At 40.9% G+C, this 13,586-nt stretch overlaps 1 protein-coding gene across 1 annotated transcript in view; it reads right to left on the minus strand.

Annotated features, from left to right (window-relative positions):
• LOC138301758 (cadherin-23-like) overlaps nucleotides 1–13,586 on the minus strand; it is a 1,629,754-nt gene that overhangs the window by 384,705 nt on the left and 1,231,463 nt on the right. The window contains exon 15 of the mRNA XM_069242267.1: nucleotides 1,957–2,062. Coding sequence (XP_069098368.1) covers nucleotides 1,957–2,062 — 106 coding nt within the window. The remainder of the gene's footprint in view (nucleotides 1–1,956; nucleotides 2,063–13,586) is intronic.

The raw sequence follows: 13,586 nt of genomic DNA on the forward strand, positions 1-13,586 counted from the left end.
TGTGGTCGCTAGACAAGTCCGGAAATGACCATCATTCACAAAGGTGACAAAACATCAGTTGGTACGATATCGGAATTAACCAGCATCACAGAAGTTGTAAAGTGTTAGATGCAAGGTTTAGGACTAAGTGGCTGATTTATACATCTGTGGAAGTAGTATTATCTGTCGGCATGTCGGAGTACTTTATGACTACCATGCTGGGGGTGCTACACCTGCCATATTTAAATATGTCGGTCTGGCCAGCAGACATATCTAGCATTTCCAGGAAAAGTCGCCACAGTCGTTCCTGGAAATGCATTGAAACTTTGACGCACGGCTTCATTAACATAACAGAGCCGTCCGTAAAACTTTCAAGTTTTTATTTAGTTGATAAACAAAACCACAAAGCAGGATTTTGTTTTTATGTTTGAAACTAGAAAACTACAATGCTCAACTTGCTACTGGAGTTATCTTCCATGCCGAGGGGGGCATTTTGCAGTTTTTTCTGCTCCTAATTGCCAAGATTTCCTGGTAGTGAAGGGCAGTGAAAACTAGCTTCTGCTGGGCTGCTGGAGGGGTGTAGCAATGGCAGAAATGGAGTAATCTCCGCCGTTGTTACACAGGTTGTCTGCACACATTTAAATTGGGCCGGCTGACCATTATGTTAGCGGAAAGGGTACCAGTCACTGTTGTGACAGAGTACCATTTTCTCCAACATATAAATTAGGCCATAAGCCAAAATCACATTTCTGAAATGGGGTAGTGGGTCAAAACGGTGGCTCAATTGACTAATGCATTCATTGCATTTTGACTGTACATAATCTTGTGGACACAGGTTCATCATCCCAGAAGGTCTGCCCCAATTTCATTCTTCTGTGGCCATCAACATGTGAACCATTGAATTGGGCAACATGAAGTATCTATTATAAATGCCAGAAAAAGTGTGTGAGCTTTGAATACTCTACTAAGAGACTGCTATGTTATGGCAGGTTATAGACTGCCCAACGTTCACTCAGGTGACCTGAATAAGAAGGTAGATCTAGTAAAGCCTCAGTATGATACAAGTTAGCTGGGTGTAACTGGTACTGCGTGGCACTAGATTACCAGTATTACACTGTGTCAAATGGACACCCAGCAATTACACAACGTGGGCACTAAGACAAAGTGGGAAAGGGTGAGATGGCAGGTAACGGACAGGAAACGTTTCAAAGAAGTGATTTAGTATCACTGGGGCAAAAAGAAAACATGAGTTTTCATACTTAATGCTTACTGCCACACTTCAGTTGTTTTATAGCGCTTTACATAACAACTCCTACTATTGTTTTAAACAATGTAATTCATTTCTTAACTTTGGAAGGATGAAAGGCTGAGTCAGCAAAATCAGGATTATAATGTGCGACCTGCATGTCATACACAGATTTTGCCAGCAGCAAGCTCCTAACTTGTGGGATCTGGCTCGAAAGACAGACAGCAAGATCCCATTCCTGTAGATCTAGAATCAGTTGGCATAGGGATTGACACATCATTGCACAGGTGACTGCGGGTTGTTTTTGATACACACATTTCATTGATGACTCAGATTTATTAACAGATAAAGGTTTGTCACACTTTAATAATAGTGATATGGGCCAGGCTATATAACGAAAGGGATACAGCCTCTGGTAAAAGAGCACAAAGATTTATTTCTATCCAAATTTCCTTCACATTCTGATTTTAGAGATACTGGAGATACAGTTTTAGTTCAACTTAATCCTAGTGTATTGATGATCTCTTCTAATGCTATTTCATAATTGACTGCCTTCATGTTCTCTGCTAGTCGCATAGTAAAATACTAATTTAAAGCCATTTCTGAATGTACTGTGCAACGGTCGAAATATCTCAGAAGTATATTCAACACCATTAACATCACCCAAACATTCCAGTACAGATGCCTGGGCTTCACACGGTAGTGACTAAGCAATTCCTTTTCACACTCACCTCCGTACCCTTCTGAGACACTGATATGAAAGACACTGTGGAAGGCCGAAGCTGCAACAATGCTGTAGGTGATCTGGTTATTCGGAGGAGCATCTTCATCAGAGGCCTAGTTCATAAACAGAAAAAGTATACTAGTTAAAAAGTTGTTTCTCTGAGTTGTATCATTCTTACTCAGAAGGCTTGCTGTGTTGAAGGACAAACAAATAAATTGCTGCCCGTTTGTGATTAGAGAACCACTTGGGAATTCTGTGTCCCATCTAGCAACAGTTCATCAGCAGCTCCCTGCAAGCTTTTCCATTTGCATTTGAGCTTCACTGGATGAAATGGTAAATGCTTGGGGTAAAAACAACCAGGATTTCTTCCAGACTGAAATAGAAGGTTGACCACCCTAACTTTCTACCACAATTTACTCCCTAAGAAATGGAAAGTTGCGTAAGCCATGCTTAATTTATGAGATCTGTAAATTGTGTTATTGTCTATTTACCATTTTACATGGCCCCATATATTAAAGTGATATATGTATCAGCATATGTCTATGTTGCACTGTCCCTCCTTGTTATTGGATTCTACTGATTACCCTCCAATGGATTATCAAGGAGTCATCCTACTGCATCAAGATGGAATAGTTCTTACAACAGTCTTCTGAATCTAGAGACAAATGGTAAATGAGTAACCAAAGAGTCAGATCAGTGCTGAATTGCTTCATGTGCACTGGGCATACATGAAAGTATTGGGTATCGTGAATACTTTATGTTAACTGGTGTTGTTTTGAGGAACGCACAATTAAATGAAAGTAAGAAGTATAATGACCTTAGAAGAACTTCCTTTAAAAGTACAATTCCAACAAAGAGACATTTAATGCGCGTACATTTATATGAGTAACCTAGGTCAGGTAGCAAATGCATTCATTGAGTAATGAAGCTGCTGCTGGACCAGCGCACCCTCAAGCAGAGCGTTTTGACTGAAGATTGCATAATGCCACCATGATTAAATGAGAACCCATTTGCATGAAAACATTTCTAGCCAACTAGGAAAGCCTGGCATATTTTGAAGACTGAAAGGCAATTTTGATAAGTGATGGGTGTATGATCATTGCACAAGTTGAAAGTAATACTCCTCGGTTCCATGAGCTCAGTGTATCTCTTCAGCAAAGCTTATGGAAGATTTAGCCAGAAATTAATTTACAACATGCATTATTAATTTATAGATTTCATCTCTATATTTGCTGGTGAGTAGGATTCAATGTGAAGTACAGCAAATTTCCATACAGTTGTGAATCCTAGTCATGTTTGGGATGGTGGTGATGGGCATCCTGTTGCACAGTTCATAATGTTGAAAAGAAGTCATGCTTTTGGGGCTAACTAGGAATTTGGTGGATGACTTAGTCAGTCTTAAACAAGATGGATATCCTGTCCACCTTATATTCATGGCTATATATTACATTTGTAATAATAGGGTTGACAGGATAACCGTCAGATTACAGATAGAGTAACTCATTAGCCAAACTCTAGATCAGGCCCTTTTTTGTTATTGAAGAAGTTCTTGTGTTGCACTTCGTTTTATTCCTGCCGAAAGAGAATCATTTAGTAGCTAGAGACCTGCTTAAGAGCCTTTGTATATCCTGGCATAGCAGGTGCTAACCTTGGCTTGACCTTTAGTAGTGCCTAATTTATTAAAGAATGAGTGTTGGCGCCCAAAGTTTTGTGCAGAAGTTGTTGGCCTGTGCAATTAATTGTCAGCATGCCCAATACTAAGGCTGCGTAGTTCTGAGTTCACCTCATGCCTCTTCAATCCGCTACAAGACACTCCCTACTCCTTTATCTCTCTCCGGCAAGTTCCTACTTTCTCTCTTTTTAACGTTTTTTTTCACCTTTCTCTTCCTCTGTCTATATTTCCTTCGTTTGGTCTTGGTAAATGTGGGATGCAGAAAAACAAGTGCAAACCCCAAAAAAGAGTCCTGGATGCCACCGCTGGCAATCACGGGCTCAAATTAAGCACTACCATTTAGTAACCATGACAGTGCCAGAAACAGAAAGCAAATACTGCTCTAATAACCATGTTTACTTAGCGCAGTTTCAATTTTTTGCCCTTCTATTCCTTCAGCAGCAAAAGGGAGGCTGGTGAGGGGCAAAGGATGAGGCAAGTGGCCATTCATGTGATTGTAACAGCAGTCAAACTGTCTGATGCATTTGGTGCATTGAAGTCTATTGTTGCAGACACTTATCCATATAAAGGGTGCACCTGCATGCTGTCAATTCTGTCTATGCATAGTGTTTAGTTTGCTGCCACACCTGAGCTAGACCATTGGAGTTCACAAACAGTGAGGGTCAGGTTTGCTATGATTTTATGTTGGAGTTGAGTTATTTGTGTGGCACCGCTCCAATCCTTTTTGGTATTTACTAAGCAATGCAAGGTTTATTAAGTTCAAAGTAACACAGCCCATAGAACTGCCTTGCATTACTTTGCTTTGGGAAGGCACTCCATGGGTGGAGAATTGGCATTCCCAAGCACCCCTCTATGCATTTTGTCACATTCCAGATTTATTAAAGCTAGTTAATATGAGAATGCATCAAAATGGTATGCCTTCCCCAGTGAGGAGTAGCAAGGAGAGATATGTTTATGTCTCTTTTTCACTTCCTCTTTCTAAGTTTGCTGCATTCACACAATACAAAACTACAACATACATTTCTCTCAGTTTCAGTTTCCCAGATACACACTCTCTGCTGATACTAACCAACAACACTATCCACTGTTCGCTCCACACAGACCACCTGTCATCATAACAATGCCCAAACCCTGCATTCAAACACATCATCTACAAACAACCTTCCCCTCTCTTCACCAATTACACACAACCATACAATCCCCACATTTCACTCCACCACACATATTACCTCTTCCAGTCACCACAACTAATACTTACTTCCCTGACACACACCCTTCACCTCATAGACACCTCATACATTAATCTCCAAAACACATCAACAACCCAGCTAACACTCAAATTCCACTTAGCAGCATTAACTCACATACAAATCCCTCACCAAAAACAACTACACCAATATCCCCTCTCATTATTCCCCATAACAATACCAACCACAAACATCAGCACATCAAAGCAACACAAACTTAAATTACACTCATCGTCATACCCACTCCCACCCCCAGGACTACACAAAGGATACAAATTCCATCCTATCTCCACCCCTACCCCCCCCACTCTTCACAAACACCTACCACAAGCACCCCACCCCAGCAACTTTCATTCACTCGCCTCTCCTCCATTGCACAATTTAGAGCCTTACATCATGATCCACATGCTCCTCCACCACCCCTAACCCATACTCCATCCACACCAAACAAACGCAAACAAAATAAAAAACATGCCACTCATAGCAACCTCGCATCCCCTTGTCTGTTACATAATAAAACTACCCTACAAAAAACACTACACTCGTCATGGCTCTCTCAGCCACCAAGTCCACCACCCACACACACAGACCCAACAAAATGCCTCCTTAACCTGCTGGAAGAGGAACACTATATTGAAAAGCAAGACTATTGTGAGACTCAAACAGTTATCACAACTAGCAACACTCCTGCTTCAAGCTAACATTACACTACTTACCCTTCTACTAAACAAAACAACACTACCACTAACATACCTTTTCTAAACTGCCAGCTCATAAATGCTCAATCACTCTAAAAAAACAAGCACCACATCTATGACCTGCTCACAGACACACAACCTGACTTACTATTCATTACTGAATCCTGGTTGGGAGATGACATGGCACCAGTGTTGCACGAAGCCGTTCCTCCGGGCTATCAAACCATCACACAAAACCGTATAGGCAAGAGAGGAGGTGGACTAGCTATTATATTCAAACAGGCAATGAACCTCAGTAAAACAGACAACATCTCCATACAAGGTTGTGAATCCCTCCTTACCAGATGCCACCCTACTCCAACTTCCTCCTGTAACTTTCTCCTCCTTTACAGACCTCCACCTAACAACTCCACTTTCCCAGATGCTTTTCTTGAAACAGTCTCAAACCTTATTACACTATACTCCAATCTATGCATTCTTGGGGGATCTAAACATTTGGTTTGACAAACCCAATTTGCCCCATCCAAAAGCTATCACCACTGGCCTACTTGCATTGAACCTACATCAGATTGTACACAATCCCACACACATCGCTGGTCACATCCTAGATGTCATTTTTGCTAAGCCTGAACTCGTTACTATTCATAGCATCACACCAACCACCTGGTCAGAACACCATATGATAACTTTCCGACATACAACTCCACAAATCAACACACCCCACACCTACTTACATACATACACCTATCGACCATGGAGCAAACTCAATTTGGATCACTTAGAAACACACTAACAGCAAACACAGATCTAGATACAATGAATTCTGTACCAAAACTTTATGAGTGGCTACAGAAAGCTTTTGATGTCCTAATACCACTCAGAAAAACTAAACACAACAAAAGAAAACCAACACCTTGGAGAAACACAGAACTTAAAAAGATAAAGCAACAAATCAGAAAGTTGCAGCGGACCTGGCTCAAAACAAACAACAGTCAAGACAAACTGCAGCTACACAAACTTAACAGGATACACAAATCATCAATCAAAAAAGCTAAAAAAAGATACTACTCAGACAGAATTCAAAATGCTCAATCTACAACCAAGGAATTTTATAAAATTCTCAATGAATTTCGAAAACCTACATGCATGGAAGGAAGTCATCCCACCACTCAAGATTTCACAAACAAATTGGCAACTCACTACACAACCAAGGCAGACACATTGGACTCCTATTTAAAACAGAAGAAAATCATCAGCACCAACCCCTTTCCTAAAATACCCTTTAAGAATAAACTATCCCAACCTCTACAGTCCTTCAAACAAATATCCCAGGATGAATTTATGGATTTGGTCAAAGCAAGCAGACCTTCTGGTTGCCCTTCTGACCCTTGCCCACCACAAATCTTCAAGAACATCTTGCTATCTACTTCTGCTGCCACACCTGTAAGAAGAATCATCAACAACTCTTTAACTTCAGGAACTTTTCCTGCAGGCATACATACGACCTTTATTAAAGAAAACAAACCTAGACCCGCAAGACCCCAACAACTACAGACCAATCACAAATGGACCTTTCCTGGGCAAATTGATAGAAAGAGCAGCATTCGCCCAGATGTCACAATTCATCGAAGACAATTCTATACTTTCAGACTTCCAAACTGGATTCCGCCCAGGAAGAAGCACTGAATCGGCACTCATGGCAATCTGGGACGATCTTAAAAACACAGTTGACCGAAATGGAGTTGCTGCACTACTTCTCTTGGACCTCTCAGCTGCCTTTGATACGGTTGACCATGACACCCTAACTCAAAGACTCCACGAAGCCGGCATACAAGGGATTGCTCTCGACTGGATTACTTCCTATCTTCAAAAAAGAGCGAATATCATCTACTCGCCCCCCTTCTCGTCCGAACCCTACCTCATAAAAGCAGGGGTCCCCCAAGGGTCAATCATCTCACCTTTGCTTTTCAACATCTACATGATATCTTTACCAGAACTGATCAATGATTTCCATCTCACATGCTACAACTATGCAGATGACACACAAATACTACTTAAATTAGAAGGCCCCAAAAACATTGAAAACTCACAAATCTTCACTTGCCTCAGAGCCGTTGATCAGTGGATGACCTGGAGCCATCTCAAACTAAATACTCATATGTGGTGACTGGAAGAATTATGACCCTCTGTGCGTCTGGCCTGACGATCTCGGACCACCTCCTCAATTATCCAAGGAAGTTAAAAACCTAGGAATCACCATGGATTCCAAGTTAACTATGAATGCCCAAGTAGACAAATTAGCACGCACAAGCTTCATCACCTTAAAGACTTTACGACGCATCTTCCCCCACCTCGGATTTCCACACAAGGTGCAAGCTACTATCTTGCTTGTACTATCCAAACTGGATTATGCCAATAGCCTCTACCATGGATCATCTCTATCTGTTATGAAAAAACTACACCGTATCCAGAATTCCACAGCCAGGCTACTACTACATATAAAGCCGCAAGCCCACATCTCCCCTGCCTTGAGAGCACATCACTGGTTACCAGTTGCCAGAAGATGCACTTTCAAGCTGCTTTGTATCACCCACAAAGCTATACATGGAACAGGACCGCTTTTTATCAGAAAGAAAATTACCAAATACATCCAACAAAGAACCCTCCGCTCAAGATTGGCACCCCGCCTTAGAACACCACCATACAAGAAAAGACTATAGGTGGTACATCCTTCTCCGTCCAAGCAGCCAAACTATGGAATTCATTACCTCCAACTATAAGAGCCACAGATAACTTTCTTGTCTTCAGAAAACTACTCAAGAGTTTGCTCTTTCCTTCATAACCACCTTTTTCAAACAACTATGAACTGCATATGCCTATATGGATAAATATGTTTTTTTCAGATTATATGTATATTTCTATTTATTTATAGTTTCTTTGGAAAATATGTATTGCTACTATGTCATAACAATAAAATACACACACTCTTTAAACCTGTCTGACTAAGTATTTTTTACCCATGATTCTAATTATGTATTGTATGTGCATATGTGTGTGTATTCATGTGTGTGTGTGTGTGTGTATATATATATATATATATATATATATATATATATATATATATATATATGTATGTGTATATGTTGTCTCTGTGCTTGGCATGTTCATGGATCATTGCATGGCTCCTGGTTGGGTTGTTATACTAGATATCTATGAATTGCTGCACTCATCTTATCACACTTATCTACTCATCACTCCTATGTCATGTCTCTATCAAACTATCCTCCATTCTCACTCTGACTCATCCCAAATCCCTTCTACCACTTTCATCTCCTAAATATCTCTGCCTTAGCTCTTCCCTCCACTTCCACATCTAACTCACCAAACCTCACTCTACCTCTGTGACCTCCCACACAACCCTACTAAATTCTCCTGCATTCATCTCACCCTGCTACTATGCTCTCCCTAACCCTTCCACATACTCTTCCCCCTCCGCCTCCCTTTACTCATCCCAAGCCTTTGGGTTGAGTAAATGAAGGATATACTCCCAATTAACACTTCTGGATTTCTTTCCTCCTCCACCCCTCCATTACTCCAGTCAATCTAACTAACAAACTCTCATATCCACGGCTCAAATTAACTCATAATAATACTAAAACTGTACTCATTATTTAACGATACTAATCCATCACTAATTCTTGTTGGGTTCCGGAGTAGCGTGCTACTCATCGAAAAGCGCTTCGACGCCTCGTCAGGGGTAGTAAGCGCTATATAAATACAATTACAATACAATACAATTGTGCAGCACACTTAGAAAGAGGAATATGCCTGTAACTGTTGTTTTTTGAGGGAAGGTATCCCTTCTTACAAAATACAAACCTGCCCATATTGAAGGCACCATTGCACCATGGTGCAAGGCTGCCAGCGTTGGAGCTAGGCAGCCTCAAGTGTGCAAGTGCAAGGGAAGAGCTGAAGAGTGCCATATCCTAGTAGATATCCCACTTTATAGCACTGTCCCATTCACGCAACGCAGCACAGCAACTTGCCTCGCTGCACTGCGTTGTATGAATTTTAAATACACACCTAAGTGTTGAATTTGGTGAGTGGATCCAAGTGGTGGGCAGCGACACACATTTCTGGGATTCAAAACTTATTTTTGATCATCAGAGTCTGACAAAGAGAAAGAAAAATCAGGACAAGGGATGAGGAAGATATAACCAGAATAAGAGTGATAAGTCGAGGAAGCAGGAATTAAAAAAACATAACTTGCAAAAGTGATGTAAAGGGAAAGGAACCGTAGGATGATGGAAGAAACAGGTTTTTAAGGGGGAATCAGCCCTAGGAATCCTTGCGATTCCCCAAATCTGGGACTTGGTAGCACGATGTGGGAGGCTCCTATGAAAAACGGTAGACATGTTTTTTACTAAGCAAATTGCGAACAGTTAAGCGCCAACTCTAGACGGTGATGTTATTCAGCAACCGCTGAATAATTTACGGCCTTTGGGGGGGTACAAAAACATCATTACATTACACTGTTGGGAGCCATGCCCTCTAATTCTAGTATTTTGCAATGTATCAAAATGTATATTATGTAAATCGCTATGGCAACTGCGATTAACAATACATGAAAATGGATTGAGAAGCATATTTCAGCAGGCACAGAACTGTACTTTTGGTAGAATTATGCCAATGCACCAACAAAAACAGCTGGAACATATGGCCCACGCGTGTTTTTAAGAAGAAATATTCATAAAATATAAGCTACGAGGTCTTAGTCAGAAAGCTGAGTGCACGTTTCAGAATATTTGGACTTCCTAATGTATACACTGTGAAAAAGGAAGGCGTGCTGTTCTAGGGAAAGAGGACATACACAGGATACCTAAAGGCTGGGGGCTGGAAACAAAGGTGTAATGATCTTTACCTTTGAATTATTTCTGGAAAACACGCATATACTTATTTTAAAGATATTTTATTCAGTTGAGCCTCTTAGGGAGTGAAATAAAGTATCCACTTTCTTAATTTCACTTTAATAGAAAGACATCACAATCTGGACTTTAAAGATGCAGACAGAGAGTTGGTGACAATGACAAGGTACCAGTTCAGTATTCACATAGCAGCTAGAGCTGTCTCCCACTGTAAACCTATTAACAACCATTGGCAAAGCCAGTAAGTCTGTTCTGCTGTATTTATTTTAGCAGTGTTGCAGGAGTTGCCGGTTCCCTGCAAAAAATGTAAAAATCAACTACATGAATTAAATGAAAGCAGAAATTGACCCACATATCCTACCACTGAAGTGGACTTATTTCTACGGAGATGTGTTCATGTGCACACACAAAATGGTGCCACTGACAGTGAAGATAGGTAATGGCTTAAGTGGCCCATTGACTCATGCTGTGCCCTGTGGTAGGTGGAAGCAATATGCGAATGGCATTCAAACAGAGTAGTAAATGAAGAGGGCTGGAAAACACATGCCTAGTGAGACAATTAGAACTGTCTCTAGGCCAGACCAAACACTACTGAGAAAAATACCTGCCTTTCGTTACCAATTAGGTTCTTAAGAGGAATTTACTTTGCATACCATCCTTTCATCAATTGAGACTGTGTGCCCAAACCTTCAAGTTTAACTTAATCTTTCAATAAAAAAGCATATTTTACTAAACGTATCTTTACAACTGCAGAGTCCCCGCACATACAAAGATAGGGCAGTCTTTTCTTTTTATGTGGGCAGGCTCCGCATTTGTAAATATACTACTAATAAAATGCCTTTGTGAATAGCAAACAATCGTAAATTACCTTCCCGAATCAGGCCCCGGATGTTCTTTTGTTATTTTGAAGGCTCCATGGCTTCCATATGAGTAGGATCCAAATTCATATTTATGAAAGCTCCTGCTGCAGATACAGTTGTCAAAACTGAAAACGGGATTACAGATTGCAACTCTATTGTTTGCTCATTTACTCATGGAATAAGAGATGAAGCTCCGGCAAAATAATGAAGAACCTTGCTATGGTCAGAGCTAGGATGCCAGAAGGCTAAACGTGACACTTGCAGTGTGAAGATATGATAATAAATGAACAGTCAAGGATGTGACAGGATATCTGAATGACTCTGGTTGTCACGTAAAGTGGAGGATAGCTCTATAGCCATGCATTTTTATCACCTAAGAATTAATGATTTGTCAAGAAATAGGATCTACTTCTCCAACTGGGAATTATTAATAATGCAATTTGTTTTACATCTGGTATTACAACAGGCAGATTTACCTCAGATATTTACAAAGACTCACTTGCCAGATCAAATCTGACAAAACATGTTCCTACAATCAAAGTCCATATTTTGGAAATTACTTCTGGAAATCAGCACGGAAACAATAATTTCTCTGGTAATTACTCATTTCATAAGTGAATTCTCGGAAAATTGTAGTGATTTTGCATTCCAAAAAAACTTTATTTGGTATCCGTATTTCTAGATGATAAAATACTGGATAGGAATTCATGATCAATTTAGAAAGAGTGACATTATGTCTGCCATAAATAGTTGTGATGACCTTTTTCAACTGTACTATGCATGAGAGAGGCTATAGCAGGGGTGCCTCACTAACAGTGCCTTGTGTCATAGAGTAGTCCTATTTCAGAGTATTGACCACATGAGCTTTACGAGCTGTGTCCCTTCTCACTATTATTTCAAAAGGTAGAATCATTCTCAGAGTCTGTCAAATTACTCTTGTCAGAGTCCTCCTGACCATCAGACAGATGTGATGAGACATCAGAGGATGAAAAAACTGTTCCTCGATGTCATATTCAGAGAGGGTTTGTTTGTCTGTGAACCATGTCTGTCCTTTATTATTTCTTACTGTGGCAGCTTCTATGACTCTCCTCGCAGAGTGAGTATTAATATTTGTGTTCACCCCTTCCTTAAGCCTCTGTTCTGAGGCTAGACTAAGGTCTAGCCGCATGATGGATTATCATTTCCTCCGATCCCTGTAATCTCTATACCCTGAAAAGGGGCCCCAGGTTTACCTGCAGTGCAGAGAACACCATGCATAATTTATGCCCTCTTATTGATTACAGTTAGGGTTGTGAGATAGATGGCATTTTTTGGAAATATCTGTGTTACTCAACAGTAGATGCAATGGTTATAATGCCTGCAAATTGGTCACTGACCTGTATTCCTACAATACTATCTGGAGTGCTCCTCTGTCATTCCTGTCCAAGTAAAAGGCTGTCATGACATCAAAGAAATATTCTACCTGAACGAAGCTCTCCACGCCTGCATTGCTATTGTTCAGCTTACCTGATATCTTTGTTTCATTTACACCATGAAGCCCCACAAAGAACTCCGTGACTGTTGCTTTTGGGCTTGTCAAAGATCGGGCACTGATTGAGCCAGAATACTCATGGTGGCCCGCAGTGTCTGTAGTCCAAAGCAGAGTCTACTGCTGAACTTCCCCCTCTGACAGACTCCAGATTGCCTACAGTCCAAAGTGGTATGTGGGTTTTGGACAGTTTGGGTGCAACCCCAGGTCTGCGAGGGAGGAGTCACATGTAGATCAGTTTCAAATGAAGAAGCCATCAAAGGGACACAGTTCTGTGACTGCTGGGCTTTCGGGCTTTCTACACATTGACCAGCACAAGCCACAAGTTTATCTCCTACACCAGGAAGCTAAGGACAGCAACTGCCAACATCCAATCAGCTCACTGAGGTATGAGGTAGCCACCCAGTGGTCGATCAAGCGGCTGCCATCTTGCATAGCTGGGTAGCCTGCCCCTCGCTTTCCCAATAAACACCAACCTAGTATTCTAAAAAAGCTTTGGGACAAAGATCATCTTGAAAAAGACAGAGCGAAGAGGATAAACACAAAGTTTATGTATTTCAACTCAAGTTGAGGTGGGGTACGGGGAAATCTTCATAGTCAATCTCCCATCATATTGGTTGACAAGAGGAATATTTATGTTTAGGACACGTGGTCCAGCAGAGAGTGTGGGAATTGGTCATTCCTCTAGATCTGGGAAAACAAGGTTG

This window comes from Pleurodeles waltl, chromosome 6 (assembly GCF_031143425.1).
Source record: "Pleurodeles waltl isolate 20211129_DDA chromosome 6, aPleWal1.hap1.20221129, whole genome shotgun sequence".
In the NCBI taxonomy this organism is placed as follows: domain Eukaryota; kingdom Metazoa; phylum Chordata; class Amphibia; order Caudata; family Salamandridae; genus Pleurodeles; species Pleurodeles waltl.